The sequence below is a fragment of the Artemia franciscana genome, chromosome 12 (genome assembly GCF_032884065.1).
Source record: "Artemia franciscana chromosome 12, ASM3288406v1, whole genome shotgun sequence".
NCBI lineage: Eukaryota > Metazoa > Arthropoda > Branchiopoda > Anostraca > Artemiidae > Artemia > Artemia franciscana.
In genome coordinates this window covers 12,102,052-12,116,936 of record NC_088874.1, presented here as the reverse complement: position 1 = coordinate 12,116,936, position 14,885 = coordinate 12,102,052, and the positions used below count along the sequence as shown (strand labels likewise).

The window sequence follows — 14,885 nt, the reverse complement described above, 5'->3', positions numbered from 1 at the left end:
TTAGAGCCGTAATTCCCAACGTGGAGTTTATGCCCACCGGTGGATAACCAGTTGGACTGGTTAGAGAACCCCTGTTACGGTTCTATTAGCAAGAAGGACTAGCAAATGAAGTGATAGCAAGAAAAGAGCTCAAATTACTGATACATTTAAATCCGTGGTTCACAGCATGAGACGCATGCCCCACTGGTGGGGCGTGGATATATTTCGGTTGGTCATGGGCAGGTCAAACAAATACTAGGCGATCCCCAAAACAAAATTTTAGTATATTTTCGTCAATCTTTCGATTTGCCCCCGTTTTAGATTAGGGTATTAAGGGCATAAGGGTTTTACGGAAAGAAGACAATAAAGTTTGGGAAGTTGAACTTGAAAATATTAATTAAAATATTTCGGTTAACAATATGCCTTCATTCCTGTGTATACGCCCTTATGTTTGTAGTTGTGTAGTGTGGATTTTGAGCTGCTGAAATATTTTGTCTCTTACTGACCCAGTTATTGTCAATCTCCCATATCTTTTCTTGACTAAATGTACATTGGCACCAGGACCCACTGGAAAAAATGGACAGTGTGCAGTGTCAAAGGGAACAAAGATCCATTGGATGACTTCTGTGAAGAATAACTTATATTTTAAGCAAAGAAAAAACCAAGGATCAGACACCTTCTTTGCTGGTGGGTATGTCAATACAATGTAGTTTTTGCTTGTCGTGAGATTTGTTGACAAAAAATGCAAAAATAATTATCATATTTCTATTTTTAGCTTTCATGTTCAATGGTTTCATGTTTCATTCTTCGGCGGCATCTGATGACTTGGAAAATTTTTGCTCCTCGTTTCATATTTGAAGGGCTCGGAACCCTGATATCCATGGTTTTCTGCTTAGCTGGCTCTTTCCTGAAGCTTGTTGAAATCAACAGAAAAAGACGTATGGAATAAAAATTTTTTTATGTGTCTCACTTAAACAGGCCTTTCTAATTGGCCAAATACAAACAATGTAAAATTTTAATGATGTTAGTTTAGGGTAGTCTTTGCCTGTATGGGCGTAAAGTCCTGAATTTCAACCAAAAAATGAAGTTTAAGTTTTACATTTTCCAACTCTTTTTTTTTCAGTGAAACAACTGTGCTTTTAGTTTCTATTGTAGATATTTAAAGTATGTGAGTTTAGGGTTTACATACTAAAAGAAATCTATAAAAGAAAAATTATTAAGGCAATTCCACTTCTAAAGAAATATTTTATGCAAGAATTGTTAGCTTTGATAAAAAGAGGTTCTATATCCTTGTCAGCATTAAAAGGAAATCAATTTGTGAAAGTTAGCTGTACTTTGTTTTCCTTTGGTTCCTACAGGAAGAAAAAAGCAAGTAAAATTCGTATTCTGCTTGTTCACACTACACTCTCTATATGCAGTGTTTACTTGTTATCCCAGTATGTTTTTACAAAGGATGCTATTTATATAAATTTTAGTATTCCAAGAACAATGGAAACAGCTTTGAATTAAAAATTCTGTTTAGTCGATAATATTAGAAGTTAAGTAGCATTAGGTCTTTAGGATATAAATCTAGCGCTTTATCCAATATTATCCTGAAGCTGGAAGAAGATCCCTGTTTTATAGCTATTGAGAAATTATGTTACATCTAAACATAGAAAAAGAGGGAGTCTAAAAGTTGCACATTATATTTCTTAGTGAAAAAAAAACTAAAAAAATAATTGAAGTTTTTTTCTTATTGAATGTAATCGATTAAAATTATACTTGTAGAAAATATCATTTAAAAGTATGTTTGTATTTGACATTAAATAAAATTTTCTAGTCAGTAGGTGATTACATTCAGTTTAAGAAATATGAGAAAACGGAAATGACAGTAGAAAAATTTATTTGAATGTAGCTATTCCTCTTTTTTTTCGGCTGCATTCGTGTCATAATGTTATAGCTTGTGTCATTTTCCATCTCTTTAGTTTTTTTTTATAATGTTATTTTGTTTTATATTACCTGAAAGTGCCAGGGATATAATAAAATCGATGAAAATACAGTGCTCAGACGTTTTCTCCCAGGCGTGCTCAGGTTTTAAATAGTTTCCAAACAGATCCTGTTGGCTGACTCAGCAACAACTTACAGAGGATTTTGGACATTTCAGAGGGATATCATAAATCAACATGAGCTTATATCACATATGATATATATATACTGGAAATATAAATTCCTCATAAGTAAATTTTTCTTTGAGATTTTAAATTTTTTCTTCAGTGTAACTATTGTACCAAAACTGGATAATGATTTGTCAGTTTGGTATGGTGCATAGATTTGTGTCAGGCAGTCCCTCCGACCATTGACACGTGCTCCAGGTGCAGGTACATTTTCCAATAATCCTTCCCAATTTTTCACACCATCCCTTAGTCCAAACCTCCTTAGCATACTCATAGTCGGTAGTGGTGAATTGACTTTCGTGAAGTGAATCATTAAGCGCTTCGATAGATGGCAATTTTTCCTCAGGTAGCCTCGAGAAGGAGTTGCAGGAGTCATACAGGCATATGCCCTTACTCGTTAATAAATGACATATTTCCTCATCTTAAAAGCGCAGTTTAAGGAGGGGAAAACTATTAATATCGTTGATTTTCTGTACTTGAATCAATTAACTTAAGGATTGGAGAAAAAACTTCATGAATTCAAAAACGGATTTCAATCTGTAAAACGGATTTGAACTCCAAAAACGGAGTTCAAGTACGTATTATTATTTTCAACTATTTACCATTTGAATTCTAAGAGCAACAACTTGTTAGAGGATTTTGGTATGATGTTATATGAAAACAACCCATCTATCCATGCGCCATCTTCAATTTCACCTCTCTGCAAATGTTCCAACGCTGGTATTATGAATTTCAAATCATGGTTGGAAATCCGCATGTAAACTGGTAGATAGTACTTTTGCTTAACGTTTAAATTAAAAGACTTACGTGCCAGTACACGAAAATTACTCTCCCCCGATAAACCAGGCTTCTGACTGAAAGAGAAAGAAAAAAAGGTGTTTCGAGGAATCACCAGAACAACGTGACACCAGGCTTGCGGCTCAAAGAGAACGTACCAAAAGAAGGCGTGTCAATGTATCACAAGAGCAACGAGTGTATAATCGCCTGACATTCAGGTACTGCCCATCTGATGATTATAGATTGAGTTGAGATGTTCGAATCGGGACTGTGTCTGAAATTTGTCCCTATTGCAAGGTCTTGAAATTTAATAACAAAACAATGGGAATATGTTGCGTCTCAGGAAAAGTTAAACTTCCTCAACTGGCTGCACCACCAGAGCCATTGAAGACTTTACTTACTAGATATACATCTGAATCGAAGCGTTTTTTTTTTTCAAATATCACTTACGCGTGGCTTAAATAGTTATAGAATAGAAAAAAATGTCCAATTGCATCAGGTTCACTGACAGGCTCGTAAAGAAGTTATAACAATTGCTTCACCGACTCAATGGATGGAGCCCTCTCTGAATATACTACCCACTTTTTATTTTTAAGTCTCCCCTCTTCATATTCTGTGTAATATTGTAAAACTGTAACACAAATCTTTAAATGTTAATTAGCCCTCTCAAAAATGTCTATTCTTCCCTTATGTGTTACAGGATATTGCCTCGTTAAACACTTAAGATATCATTTAGGAAACTCCACTCACTTCTTACCCTTATTAACTGCCAAATCATCCAAGTGCGTCTTAGTGGCATCATTTAAACAGAGTTTATGGCCTACAATTTGGACCTTGTACTTGAAGCACTCTCATCTCGTATTGAAAGAAAAACGTTGTACACCTTGACAACACCTTAGATCTGCTTTATATGTTATCAACTTATTCTTCCTACCTCTAAGAACAAATTCCTTTTTAAATTTCGTAACATTTAGATCTAAATTTTCAATTAATAAAACCGTTCAAGTGCTCTCACTTTCATTTACTTTAATCTATTGTCAAAATATATTGAAATATTTATGTAATTCCCAGTTTTTACATTTTTAGTTTCAGTTTTCTTTTTCTTCTTTATTTTTCAGACGTAAATACATATCGCCGAATTTTTGTTTTTTTAACTAAAATCTGGTAGGCATTGATGACCTTATCCAAGTCAAAATCCCAAACCCAATCATCATCGCTATCATTTTCAGTTTTGATACGTTTTGACTCTCGCTGTCCAGGTTGATCTTCATCTAATTGCGCGGTTTTGCGTTCTTTAGCCGCAAGCCTTTTGGCATTAACTCTTTGAGCAGCTTCCTCGGCTGTTTCTTCTGTTGTAGGATTCGGTAACATTCTATCTTTTTCAATGTTTTTCAATTTGTTAATGTTCATTCTAACATTGACAGTTGGAAAAATCTTCACGTGCCAAGCTTGCTAAAGCTCAACAATTTATAATAAACTTCAAAATTTTAAGTATCTGTTTTAAGGTTTTCGAATTACTTTAATCTATTGTCAAAATATTTCAAAATATTTATGCAATTCCCAGTTTTTACATTTTAGTTTGTTTTCTTTTTCTTCTTTATTTTTCAGACGTCATATGCAAACCCTCAACACAAAAATACATACAACTTATTTTATATATATATATAGAAGATATAATCTGGCGTAACAGACATAACACACAGACAACTTATTTTTATATAGATATATATAGATATAGATAGATATAATCTGGCGTCACAGACATAGTGTAACAGACATAACAGACATACGTAGTGTAACAGACATACAACTTATTTTTATATACATAGATATGACGTCATTAAAGTATTTAAGAAAATCGTTCAAAGACAAATTTTTAATTGTAAGAAGATTGTGGACGGAAAAATGTTTAATTGTAAAATGACTGAAGAACCTACAATGGCAACAGCCGAGGAAGCTGCTCAAAGAGTCTATGCCAAAAAACTTGCGGCTGATAGAGAAAGTAAGAAAAGAAAGCGTGCCGAGAAATCACAAGAACATCAAGAAAACAGGCTTGCGGCTGATAGAGAAAGTAAGAAAAGAAAGCGTGCCGAGGAATCACAAGAACAGCAAGAAAACAGGCTTGCGGCTAAAGAACGCAAAACCGCGCAGTTAGATGAAAATCCACCTGGACAGCGAGAGTCAAAACATATCAAAACTGAAAATGATAGCAATGATGATTGGGTTTGGGATTTTGACTTGGATAAGGTCATCAATGCCTACCAGATTTTAGTTTAAAAAAAACAAAGGTCCGGCAATATGTATTTCATAGTGACGCTGAAAAATAAAGAATAAAAAGAAAACTGAAAAAAGAAAAAAGGTAAAAAACTAAAAAAAACTAAAAAGAAAAAACACTCAAAGAGAAATTACAGACCGGGAGACAAATGACGACCGGGACAGAGGGAATATAAATGACGACCGGGACACTCAAAGAGAAATTACAGACTGGGATACCGGGACACAAATGACGACCGGGGCACAGGGAATATAAATGACGACCAGGACACAGGTATTTAAGAGAATCGTTAAAAGACAAATTTTTAATTGTAAGAAGATCGTTGAAAGAGAAATTTCTAATTGTAAAATGACTGAAGAACCTACAATGGCAATAGCTGAGGAAGCTGCCCAAAACAAATGTATTCAAGCCGAAGTAGCTGAGTTGGTAAAGCGTTATGTTCCAGGTTCTAGGTCCGAGAGGTTCCAGGCTCGAACCTTGGCTTTAGCATTAATACAAAAGAAGAAAAAAAACTAAAAAAGGTAAAAACTACAAAAAAACTAAAAAGATAATACTAAAAAAACTAAGAAAACTAAGAAAACTAAAAAAAACTAAAAAAAGCTAAAAAACTAAAAACAAAAAAGAAAAAAACTTGAAAAAACTAAAAAAAAAGTAAAAACTACAAAAAAAAACTAAAAAGAAAAAAAAACCAAAAACTAAGGAAAAAACTAAAAAAACTAAAAACTGAAAAAGAAAAAAAAACTATAAAAAGGAAAAAAACTGAAAAATAAAGGAAAGAAAGAAAACTAAAAGCCGGGACACAGGGAATATAAATGACGACCGGGACACTCAAAGACAAATTACAGACTGGGACACTGGGACACAAATAACGACCGGGAGATATAAATGACGACCGGGACACTCAAAGATAAATTACAGACCGGGAAACCGGGACATAAATGACGACCGGGACACAGGGAATATACAACTACAACGGGGATGCCGGGGGAACAAGAGGATATATAAATGACGACGGGGACACATCTATCTATATTCACAGGTGGGACACAGGGACACAACTACAATGGCGCGTAACTAATAAGGCGCGTAACGACTTATGCGCGCGGGGGGCTTGGGGGGGGGGGCGGAAAGCGCCCCCCCTCCCCCCCCCCCAACAGCTAGTCTTACGCGTAACGCGCGTAAGAGTTAGTAGCGACTTACGTGCGCGGGAGGCTTGGGGGGCGCGAAACGCCCCCACCAACTAGGTGTTGGGGTGGCGCGAAGCGCCACCCCAACAGATAGTCTTCTATATATATAAAAATAAGTTGTATGTATTTTTGTGTTGAAGGATTGCATATGACGTCTGAAAAATAAAGAAGAAAAAGAAAACTGAAAAAAGAAAAAAAGTAAAAAACTAGAAAAAAACTAAAAACAAAAAAAAGAAAAATCCTAAAAAGAAAAAACCTAAAAAAAAATAAAAAAGGTAAAAAACTAAAATGAAATAAAGCTAAAAAAACTAAAAAAAAAAAGAAGAGAAAATATATCTATATATATAAGAACTGGGAATTGCACAAATATTTCAATATATTTTGACAATAGATTAAAGTAATTTGAAAGCCTTAAAACAGATACCCACAATTTTGAGGTTTATTATAAACTAGCTGTTGGGGTGGCGCTTCGCGCCACCCCAACACCTAGTTGGTGGGGGTGCTTCGCGCCCCCCCGCGCGCGTAAGTCGTTACGCGCCATATTAGTTACGCGCCATTGTAGTTGTGTCCCTGTGTCCCACCTGTGAATATAGATATATATATATATATATATATATATATATATATATATATATATATATATATATATATATATATATATATATATATATATATATATATATATATATATATATATATATATATATATATATATATATATATATATATATATATATATATATATATATATATATATATATATATATATATATATATATATATATATATATATATATACTAGCTGTTAGGGTGGCGCTTCGCGCCACCCCAACACCTAGTTGGTGGGGCGCTTCGCGCCCCCCCAAGCCCCCCCGCGCGCGTAAGTCGTTACGCGCCATATTAGTTACGCGCCATTGTAGTTGTGTCCCTGTGTCCCACCTGTGAATATAGATAGATTTATATATGTGTTTCAAACTACGTAAAAATTGCGAATATACAACATTCTTGGCTTTCCCATTGTCTGTCCATATACAAAGCCGTATGTACTAATAATGACGTCATATGCAAACGCTCTTTTTACAAACAAACAAACATGCATACACACAACTCGTTTTTATATAGATAGATAGATAGATAGATACAATACAAATTAACTACGTAAAACTTGTGAATATACAACAGTCTTCGCTGTCCTTTTGTCTGTGCGTATAAATAGATTGTCAGGTTTACCGACCCTCAAAGATGCAACATACAATTGTACATTGGAAAAGCAATCTGTATTAAGATCTATACCGCATTTTTCTAGTGATTGCCCTTGAGCTTTGTTGATGGTGGTTGCAAATGCTAATCGAATTGGGAATTGCAATCATTTAAATTGAAAAAGCAGATCCGTTGGAATCATGGGAATGCGAGGAATAAGAACAGCCTCACCCTCATAAGGCCCTGTCAAGATTGTGGCATCTATTAGGTTTTCCATTGTTTTTTTTTTACGGCAAGTCGCGTGCCATAATTTATTACATTTACATGTAATAAATAAATCTGGACGACCATAGAGACGAACATACGCAATAGCATCTTGAGCATATTCATGCATATGACGGGGACTGCCAGCATATGACGAAGGTAAAATTGTTAATCTTCCAACGTTTGTGGTATTACCGTCATTTATAACTGCATCTCGCAAATGAATGTATTGTTCAGAGCGGAGCTTGGTCTGATTCAGGCGGATATATAGCAAACGTTCTGATTCAATTTTAGCATACATATCCACGACAAATTGGTGAAACAATTCACGGCATTTTAAAATATAATTTTCTTCATCCTGCCGAATCATTAGTCTATAGGAATAATAATGCATTGCACTGCATTTCTTATTCATTTCTTTGTTAGTGGCTGGATTCATCAATTTAATATTAAAGTGATAGCCGTCGGCTCCATCCCAAAAAATGATAGGATATTGTAGGGCATCGTAGCATCGATGAGTTTCAGCAATTCTTAACAACTGAGCGTTTCGCTTATGTAGAATAATATCTCGAGGTAAAAACTGATCACCGACCATAACGATTGCCACTTCGTCGATAGTCGGAGCATTGTATCTACGCACATGTTGGCCAGGAGGCGTTTTGTCAGCGGAAATAACAATTTTATGAGTATCAGTAGGCATCAAATCGATGGCTGTTTTGAACAGACGCACTAAATTATTATTTTCGTGGAAAAGATGTTGCAATTGGGAAACGATTGTCCTTTCAACGTTGGGAGAAATTTCGCAACGTGCATTCAATTCAGAATTTCTATCACTGATGAAGTACAATTGTAAAAATTTATGATTCTCGCCTGAGAATGGTAGAAGGGACCCTGCTTTATGATAAATTTGCCCTTTTACTTTGAAAGTAGACATAAATTGATCTGGATTTTCGATTTGGGCTCCAAACGACGTCATTTGGAAACATGAGTTGTATTGTCTGATTTTTGACAAAAAACGCTTAGATTCTGACGTAGTTCCAGTAAGGAAAGTCTTCAATGGCTCTGGTGGTGCAGCCAATAGAGGAAGTTTAACTTTTCCTGAGGCGCAACACATTCCCATTGTTTCACCATTGAATTTCAAGGCCTTGCAATAGGGACAAATTTTAGACATTGTCCCGATTTGAACACATCTACTCAAGCTATAATCATTGACTGGGTTGTACCTGAATGCCAGGCGATAACTTTCAGATTGCTCTGATTCCTCGGCACGCTTTCTTTTCTTACTTTCTCTATCAGCAGCAAGCCTGATTTCTTGCTGTTCTTGTAATTCCTCGGCACGCTTTCTTTTCTTACTTTCTCTATCAGCAACAAGCCTGATTTCTTGCTGTTCTTGTGATTCCTCGGCACGCTTTCTTTTCATACTTTCTCTATCAGCAGCAAGCCTGATTTCTTGCTGTTCTTGTAATTCCTCGGCACGCCTTCTTTTTTCACATTCTCTTTTAGCAGCAAGTCTGCTTCTGCGTTGCTCTGGTAGTTCCTCGGCATGCTTTCTGTTCTTTCTTTCTCTATCAGCCTCAAGCCTGTTTCCCTGCTGGTCTTTTGATTCCTCGGCACGCCTTCTTTTTTCACTTTCTCTTTTAGCAGCAAGTCTGCTTCTGTGTTGCTCTGGTAGTTCCTCGGCATGCTTTCTGTTCTTTCTTTCTCTATCAGCCTCAAGCCTGTTTCCCTGCTGGTCTTTTGATTCCTCGGCACGCCTTCTTTTTTCACTTTCTCTTTTAACAGCAAGTCTGCTTTCGCGTTGCTCTGGTAGTTCCTCGGCACGCTTTCTTTTCTGACTTTCTCTATCAGCAGCAAGTTTTTTGGCATAGACTCTTTGAGCATCTTCATCAGTCATTGTAAACGTCACCTTCAAAGCAAAAATGACGACAACTAATTTCATGACGTCAGCCGAAACATGACGTCACCTGATCCACAGATCCACAGATCCACAGACAGACAGACGACTTATTTTTATATATATAGATATATATATATATATATATATATATATATATATATATATATATATATATATATATATATATATATATATATATATATATATATATATATGTTTTTAACTACGTAAAACTTGCGAATATACAACATTCTTTGCTGTCCCATTGTCTGTGCATATAAATAGATTGTCAGGTTTACCGACTCTTGAACATGTAACATAATTGTCCATGGGAAAAACAATCTGTATTCAGATCTATACCTCATTATTCTAATGATTGCCCTTGAGCTTTGTCGAGGGTGATTGCTAATCGAACATTCCCTGTGTCCCCGTCGTCATTTATATATCCCCCTGTGCCCACCGGCGTCCCCGTTGTAGTTGTGTCCCTGTGTCCCGGTCGTCATTTATATTCCCTGTGTCCCGGTCGTCATTTGTGTCCCGGTCGTCATTTGCTGTTGCCATTGTAGGTTCTTCAGTCATTTTACAATTAAACATTTCTCCGTCCACGATTTTCTTACAATTGAAAATTTGTCTTTGAAGGATTTTCTTCAATACCTTTAATGACGTCATCGTCATAACAAACATGACGACAACTAACTTCATGACGACATGATGACATGACGTCACTCGACAGACACACAAACAACATATTTTTATATAGATAGAAGATAGATAGATATATCTTCTATATATATAAAAATAAGTTGTCTGTCTGTCTGTGGATCAGGTGACGTCATTTTTCTGTGTCGGCTGACGTCATGAAATTAGTTGTCGTCTTTATTGTTATGACGGTGACGTCATTAATGGTATTTAAGACATGCGTTCACGGAAAAATGTTTAATTGTAAAATGACTGAAGAACCTACAATGGCAACAGCCGAGGAAGCTGCTCAAAGAGTCTATGCCAAAAAACTTGCTGCTGATAGAGAAAGTAAGAAAAGAAAGCGTGCCGAGGAATCACAAGAACAGCAAGAAAACAGGCTTGCAGCTGATAGAGAAAGTAAGAAAAGAAAGCGTGCCGAGGAATCACAAGAACAGCAAGAAAACAGGCTTGCGGCTAAAGAACGCAAAACCGCGCAGTTAGATGAAAATCCACCTGGAAAGCGAGAGTCAAAACATATCAAAACTGAAAATGATAGCGATGATGATTGGGTTTGGGATTTTGACTTGGATAAGGTCATCAATGCCTACCAGATTTAAGTTAAAAAACAAAGGTTCGGCGATATGTACTTCATAGTGATGCTGAAAAATAAAGAAGAAAAAAAAACTGAAAAAATGTAAAAAACTAAAAAAAACTAAAAAGAAAAAACATTCAAAGATAAATTACAGACCGGAAAACAAATGACGACCGACACAGAGGGAATATAAATGACGACTGGGAACCTTAAAGAAAAATTACAGACTGGGACACCCGGACACAAATCACGACCGGGAATATAAATGACGACCGGGACGCAGGGACACAACTACAACGGGGACGCCGGGGGCACAGGTTGGATATATAATTGACCACTGAGACACAGGGATTGTTTGAATAGAAATTACAGACCGGGACACCGGGACACAAATGACGACCGGGAAACTGGGACACAGGGAATATAAATGACGACCGGCACACTCAAAGAGAAATTACAAACTGGGACACCAGGACACAAATGACGACCGGGACACAGGGAATATAAATGCTATTTATATGCACAGACAATGAGACAGCGAAGAATGTTGTATATTCGCATGTTTTACGTAGTTAAAAATATATATTTATATTTATCTCTATTCACAGGTGGGACACAGGGACACAGCTACAATGCCGCGTAACTAATATGGCGCGTAACGACTTACGCGCGCGGGGGGGCTTGGGGGGGGGGCGCGAAGCGCCCCACCAACTAGGTGTTGGGGTGGCGCGAAGCGCCACCCCAACCGCTAGTATATATATATATATATATATATATATATATATATATATATATATATATATATATATATATATATATATATATATATATATATATATATATATATATATATATATATATATAAATAAGTTGTCTGTCCGTTACGCCAGATTATATCTTATCTATATATAAAAATGAAACTAAACTGAAAAGCAAACTGAAACTAAAAATGTAGAAACTGGGAATTGCATAAATATTTCTAAATATTTTGACAATAGATTAAAGTAATTCGAAAACCTTATAACAGATATTTATAATTTTGAGGTTTATTATAAATTGTTGAGTGTTAGCATGCTTGGCACGTAAAATTTTTTCTAACAGTCAATGTTAGAATAAACACTGACAAATTGAAAAACATTAAAAAAGATAGAATGTTACCAAAAAGCAAAACCAGGCTTGCGGTTCAAAGAGAAAGGGCCAGATTAGGAATGTGCAATTTACGTCAACCAAGGCGTGTCAAGGAACTACCAGAGTAACGCGAAACCAGATTTGGTTCTGAAAGAGAAAGTAAAAAAAGAAGGCGTGCCGAGGAATCACAAGAACAGCAAGAAAACAGGCTTGCGGCTGATAGAGAAAGTAAAAAAAGAAAGCGTGCAGAGGAATCACAAGAGCAACCTGAAAATTATCGCCTGGCATTCAGGTACAGCCCAGTCGATGATTATAGTAGATGTGTTCAAATCGGGACTATGTCTAAAATTGGTCCCTATTGCAAGGCCTTGAAATTCAATGGCGAAACAATGGGAATGTGTTGCGCCTCAGGAAAAGTTAAACTTCCTCTATTGGCTGCACCACCAGAGCAATTGAAAACTTTGCTTACTGGAACTACGTCAGAATCTAAGCGTTTTTTTATCACAGATCAGAAAATATATCTCACGTTTCCAAATGACGTCGTTTGGTGCCCAAATCGAAAATCTAGATCAATTTATGCCTACTTTCAAAGTAAAAGGGCAAATTTATCATAAAGCAGGGTCCCTTCTACCATTCTCAGGCGAGAATCATAAATTTTTACAATTGTACTTCATCAGTGATAGAAATTCTGAATTGAATGCACGTTGCGAAATTTCTCCCAACGTTAAAAGGACAATCGTTTCCCAATTGCAACATCTTTTCCACGAAAATAATATTTTAGTGCGTCTGTTCAAAACAGCCATCGATTTGATGCCTACTGATACGCATAAAATCGTTATTTCCGCTGACAAAACGCCTCCTGGCCAACATGTGCGTAGATACAATGCTCCAACTATCGACGAAGTGGCAATCGTTATGGTCGGTGATCAGTTTTTACCTCGAGATATTATTCTTCATAAGCGAAACGCTCAGTTGGTAAGAATTGCTGAAAATCATCGATGCTACGATGCCCTACAATATCCTATCATTTTTTGGGATGGAGCCGACGGCTATCACTTTAATATTAAATTGATGAATCCAGCCACTAACAAAGAAATGAATAAGAAATGCAGTGCAATGGATTATTATTCCTATACACTAAGGATTCGGCAGGATGAAGAGAATTATATTTTAAAATGCCGTCAATTGTTTCACCAATATGTCGTCGATATGTATGCAAAAATTGAATCAGAACGTTTGCTATATATCCGCCTGAATCAGACCAAGCTCCGCTCTGAACAATACATTCATTTGCGAGATACAGTTGTAAATGACGGTAATACCACAAACGTTGGAAGATTAACGATTTTACCTTCGTCATATGCTGGCAGTCCCCGTCATATGCATGAATATGCTCAAGATGCTATTGCGTATGTTCGTCTCTATGGTCGTCCAGATTTATTTATTACATTTACATGTAATCAATCTTGGGACGAGATACAGCAGCTTTTACTTCAAGGACAATCGGCGGTTCATAGACATGACATTACGGCCCGTGTCTTCCGGCAAAAGTTGAAATCACTGATAAACTAAATAGTAAAACTTGAAGTGTTTGGGTCAGTGCGATGCTGGATGTACTCAGTGGAATGGCAAAAACGAGGTTTGCCACACGCACATATACTAATATGGCTACGTAATAAAATTACGTCTAACGAAATTGATGATGTGATTTCCGCTGAAATACGTGATGATAATGTCGATAAGGGGTTATATGATATTGTTGTAAAAAATATTATACATGGACCTTGCGGTGCATTGAACGAAAATTCACCATGCATGGCCAAAGGAAGGTGCACAAAGCAATATCCTCGACTTTTAGTATCCAACACAATTACTGGCAATGATGGTTACCCACAATATAGAAGAAGATCTACTGAAGATGGCGGTAAAACAGCAATAATGAAGAAGCGTAACGGTACCACCATCGAAGTAGATAACCAGATGGTTGTTCAATATTCCCCATTATTATCAAAAATATTTAATGCACATATAAACGTTGAATACTGTAACTCCATAAAGGCAATCAAATACATATGTAAATACGTCAACAAAGGCAGTGACATGGCAGTATTGGCTTGCAGTCCGAAATCAAAGATATCGATGAAATCGTACAATATCAGGCTGGAAGATACATAAGCAGTAATGAAGCTGTTTAGCGAAATCTTTCATTTCCGATACATGAACGTAGTCCAGCTGTTGTTCACTTAGCGGTACATTTACAGAATGGTCAACGTGTTTATTTCTCGGACACCAACGTGGAACAAAGAGCCCTGAATCCACCGGATACAAAGTTAACTGCTTTCTTTTCGCTATGCAAAAATGATTCTTTTGCAAAAAAAACTGCTGTATACTGAAGTGCCTTTGTATTACACGTGGAATACTAAAAATAAAGTATTTGAACGTCGAAAACATGGTAAATCAGTCGACGGCCAACCTACCATCTTCAAAGATACCACGAAAGGAAGACTCTACACCGTTCACCCCAATCAACATGAATGCTTCTTTCTACGCCTGCTTTTGGTGAATGTACCCGGTCCGACATCCTTTGAGTATTTGAGAACTGTAAACGGTACTATACATGACACTTACCGTAGTGCATGCCAAGCTCTGAATTTATTGGAGAATGACCAACACTGGGATAGCTGCATCAATAACGCGTGCGAAACGTCAACTCCAAGTCAAATTCGTGCATTGTTTGGCATCATACTAACAA

The 14,885-nt window shown here is 36.5% G+C and overlaps 1 protein-coding gene across 7 annotated transcripts in view; it reads left to right on the top strand.

The window, feature by feature from the left end:
• LOC136033694 (uncharacterized) overlaps positions 1-14,885 on the top strand; it is a 147,766-nt gene that overhangs the window by 60,020 nt on the left and 72,861 nt on the right. For 6 of the 7 annotated variants that reach the window (XM_065714539.1, XM_065714544.1, XM_065714543.1 and 3 more), the window contains one exon: positions 755-917. In XM_065714539.1, the coding sequence (XP_065570611.1) occupies positions 755-917 (163 nt within the window). Of the gene's footprint in view, positions 1-754; positions 2,018-14,885 lie in introns of those variants that run through there. The other variant, XM_065714541.1, reaches the window with a different exon arrangement.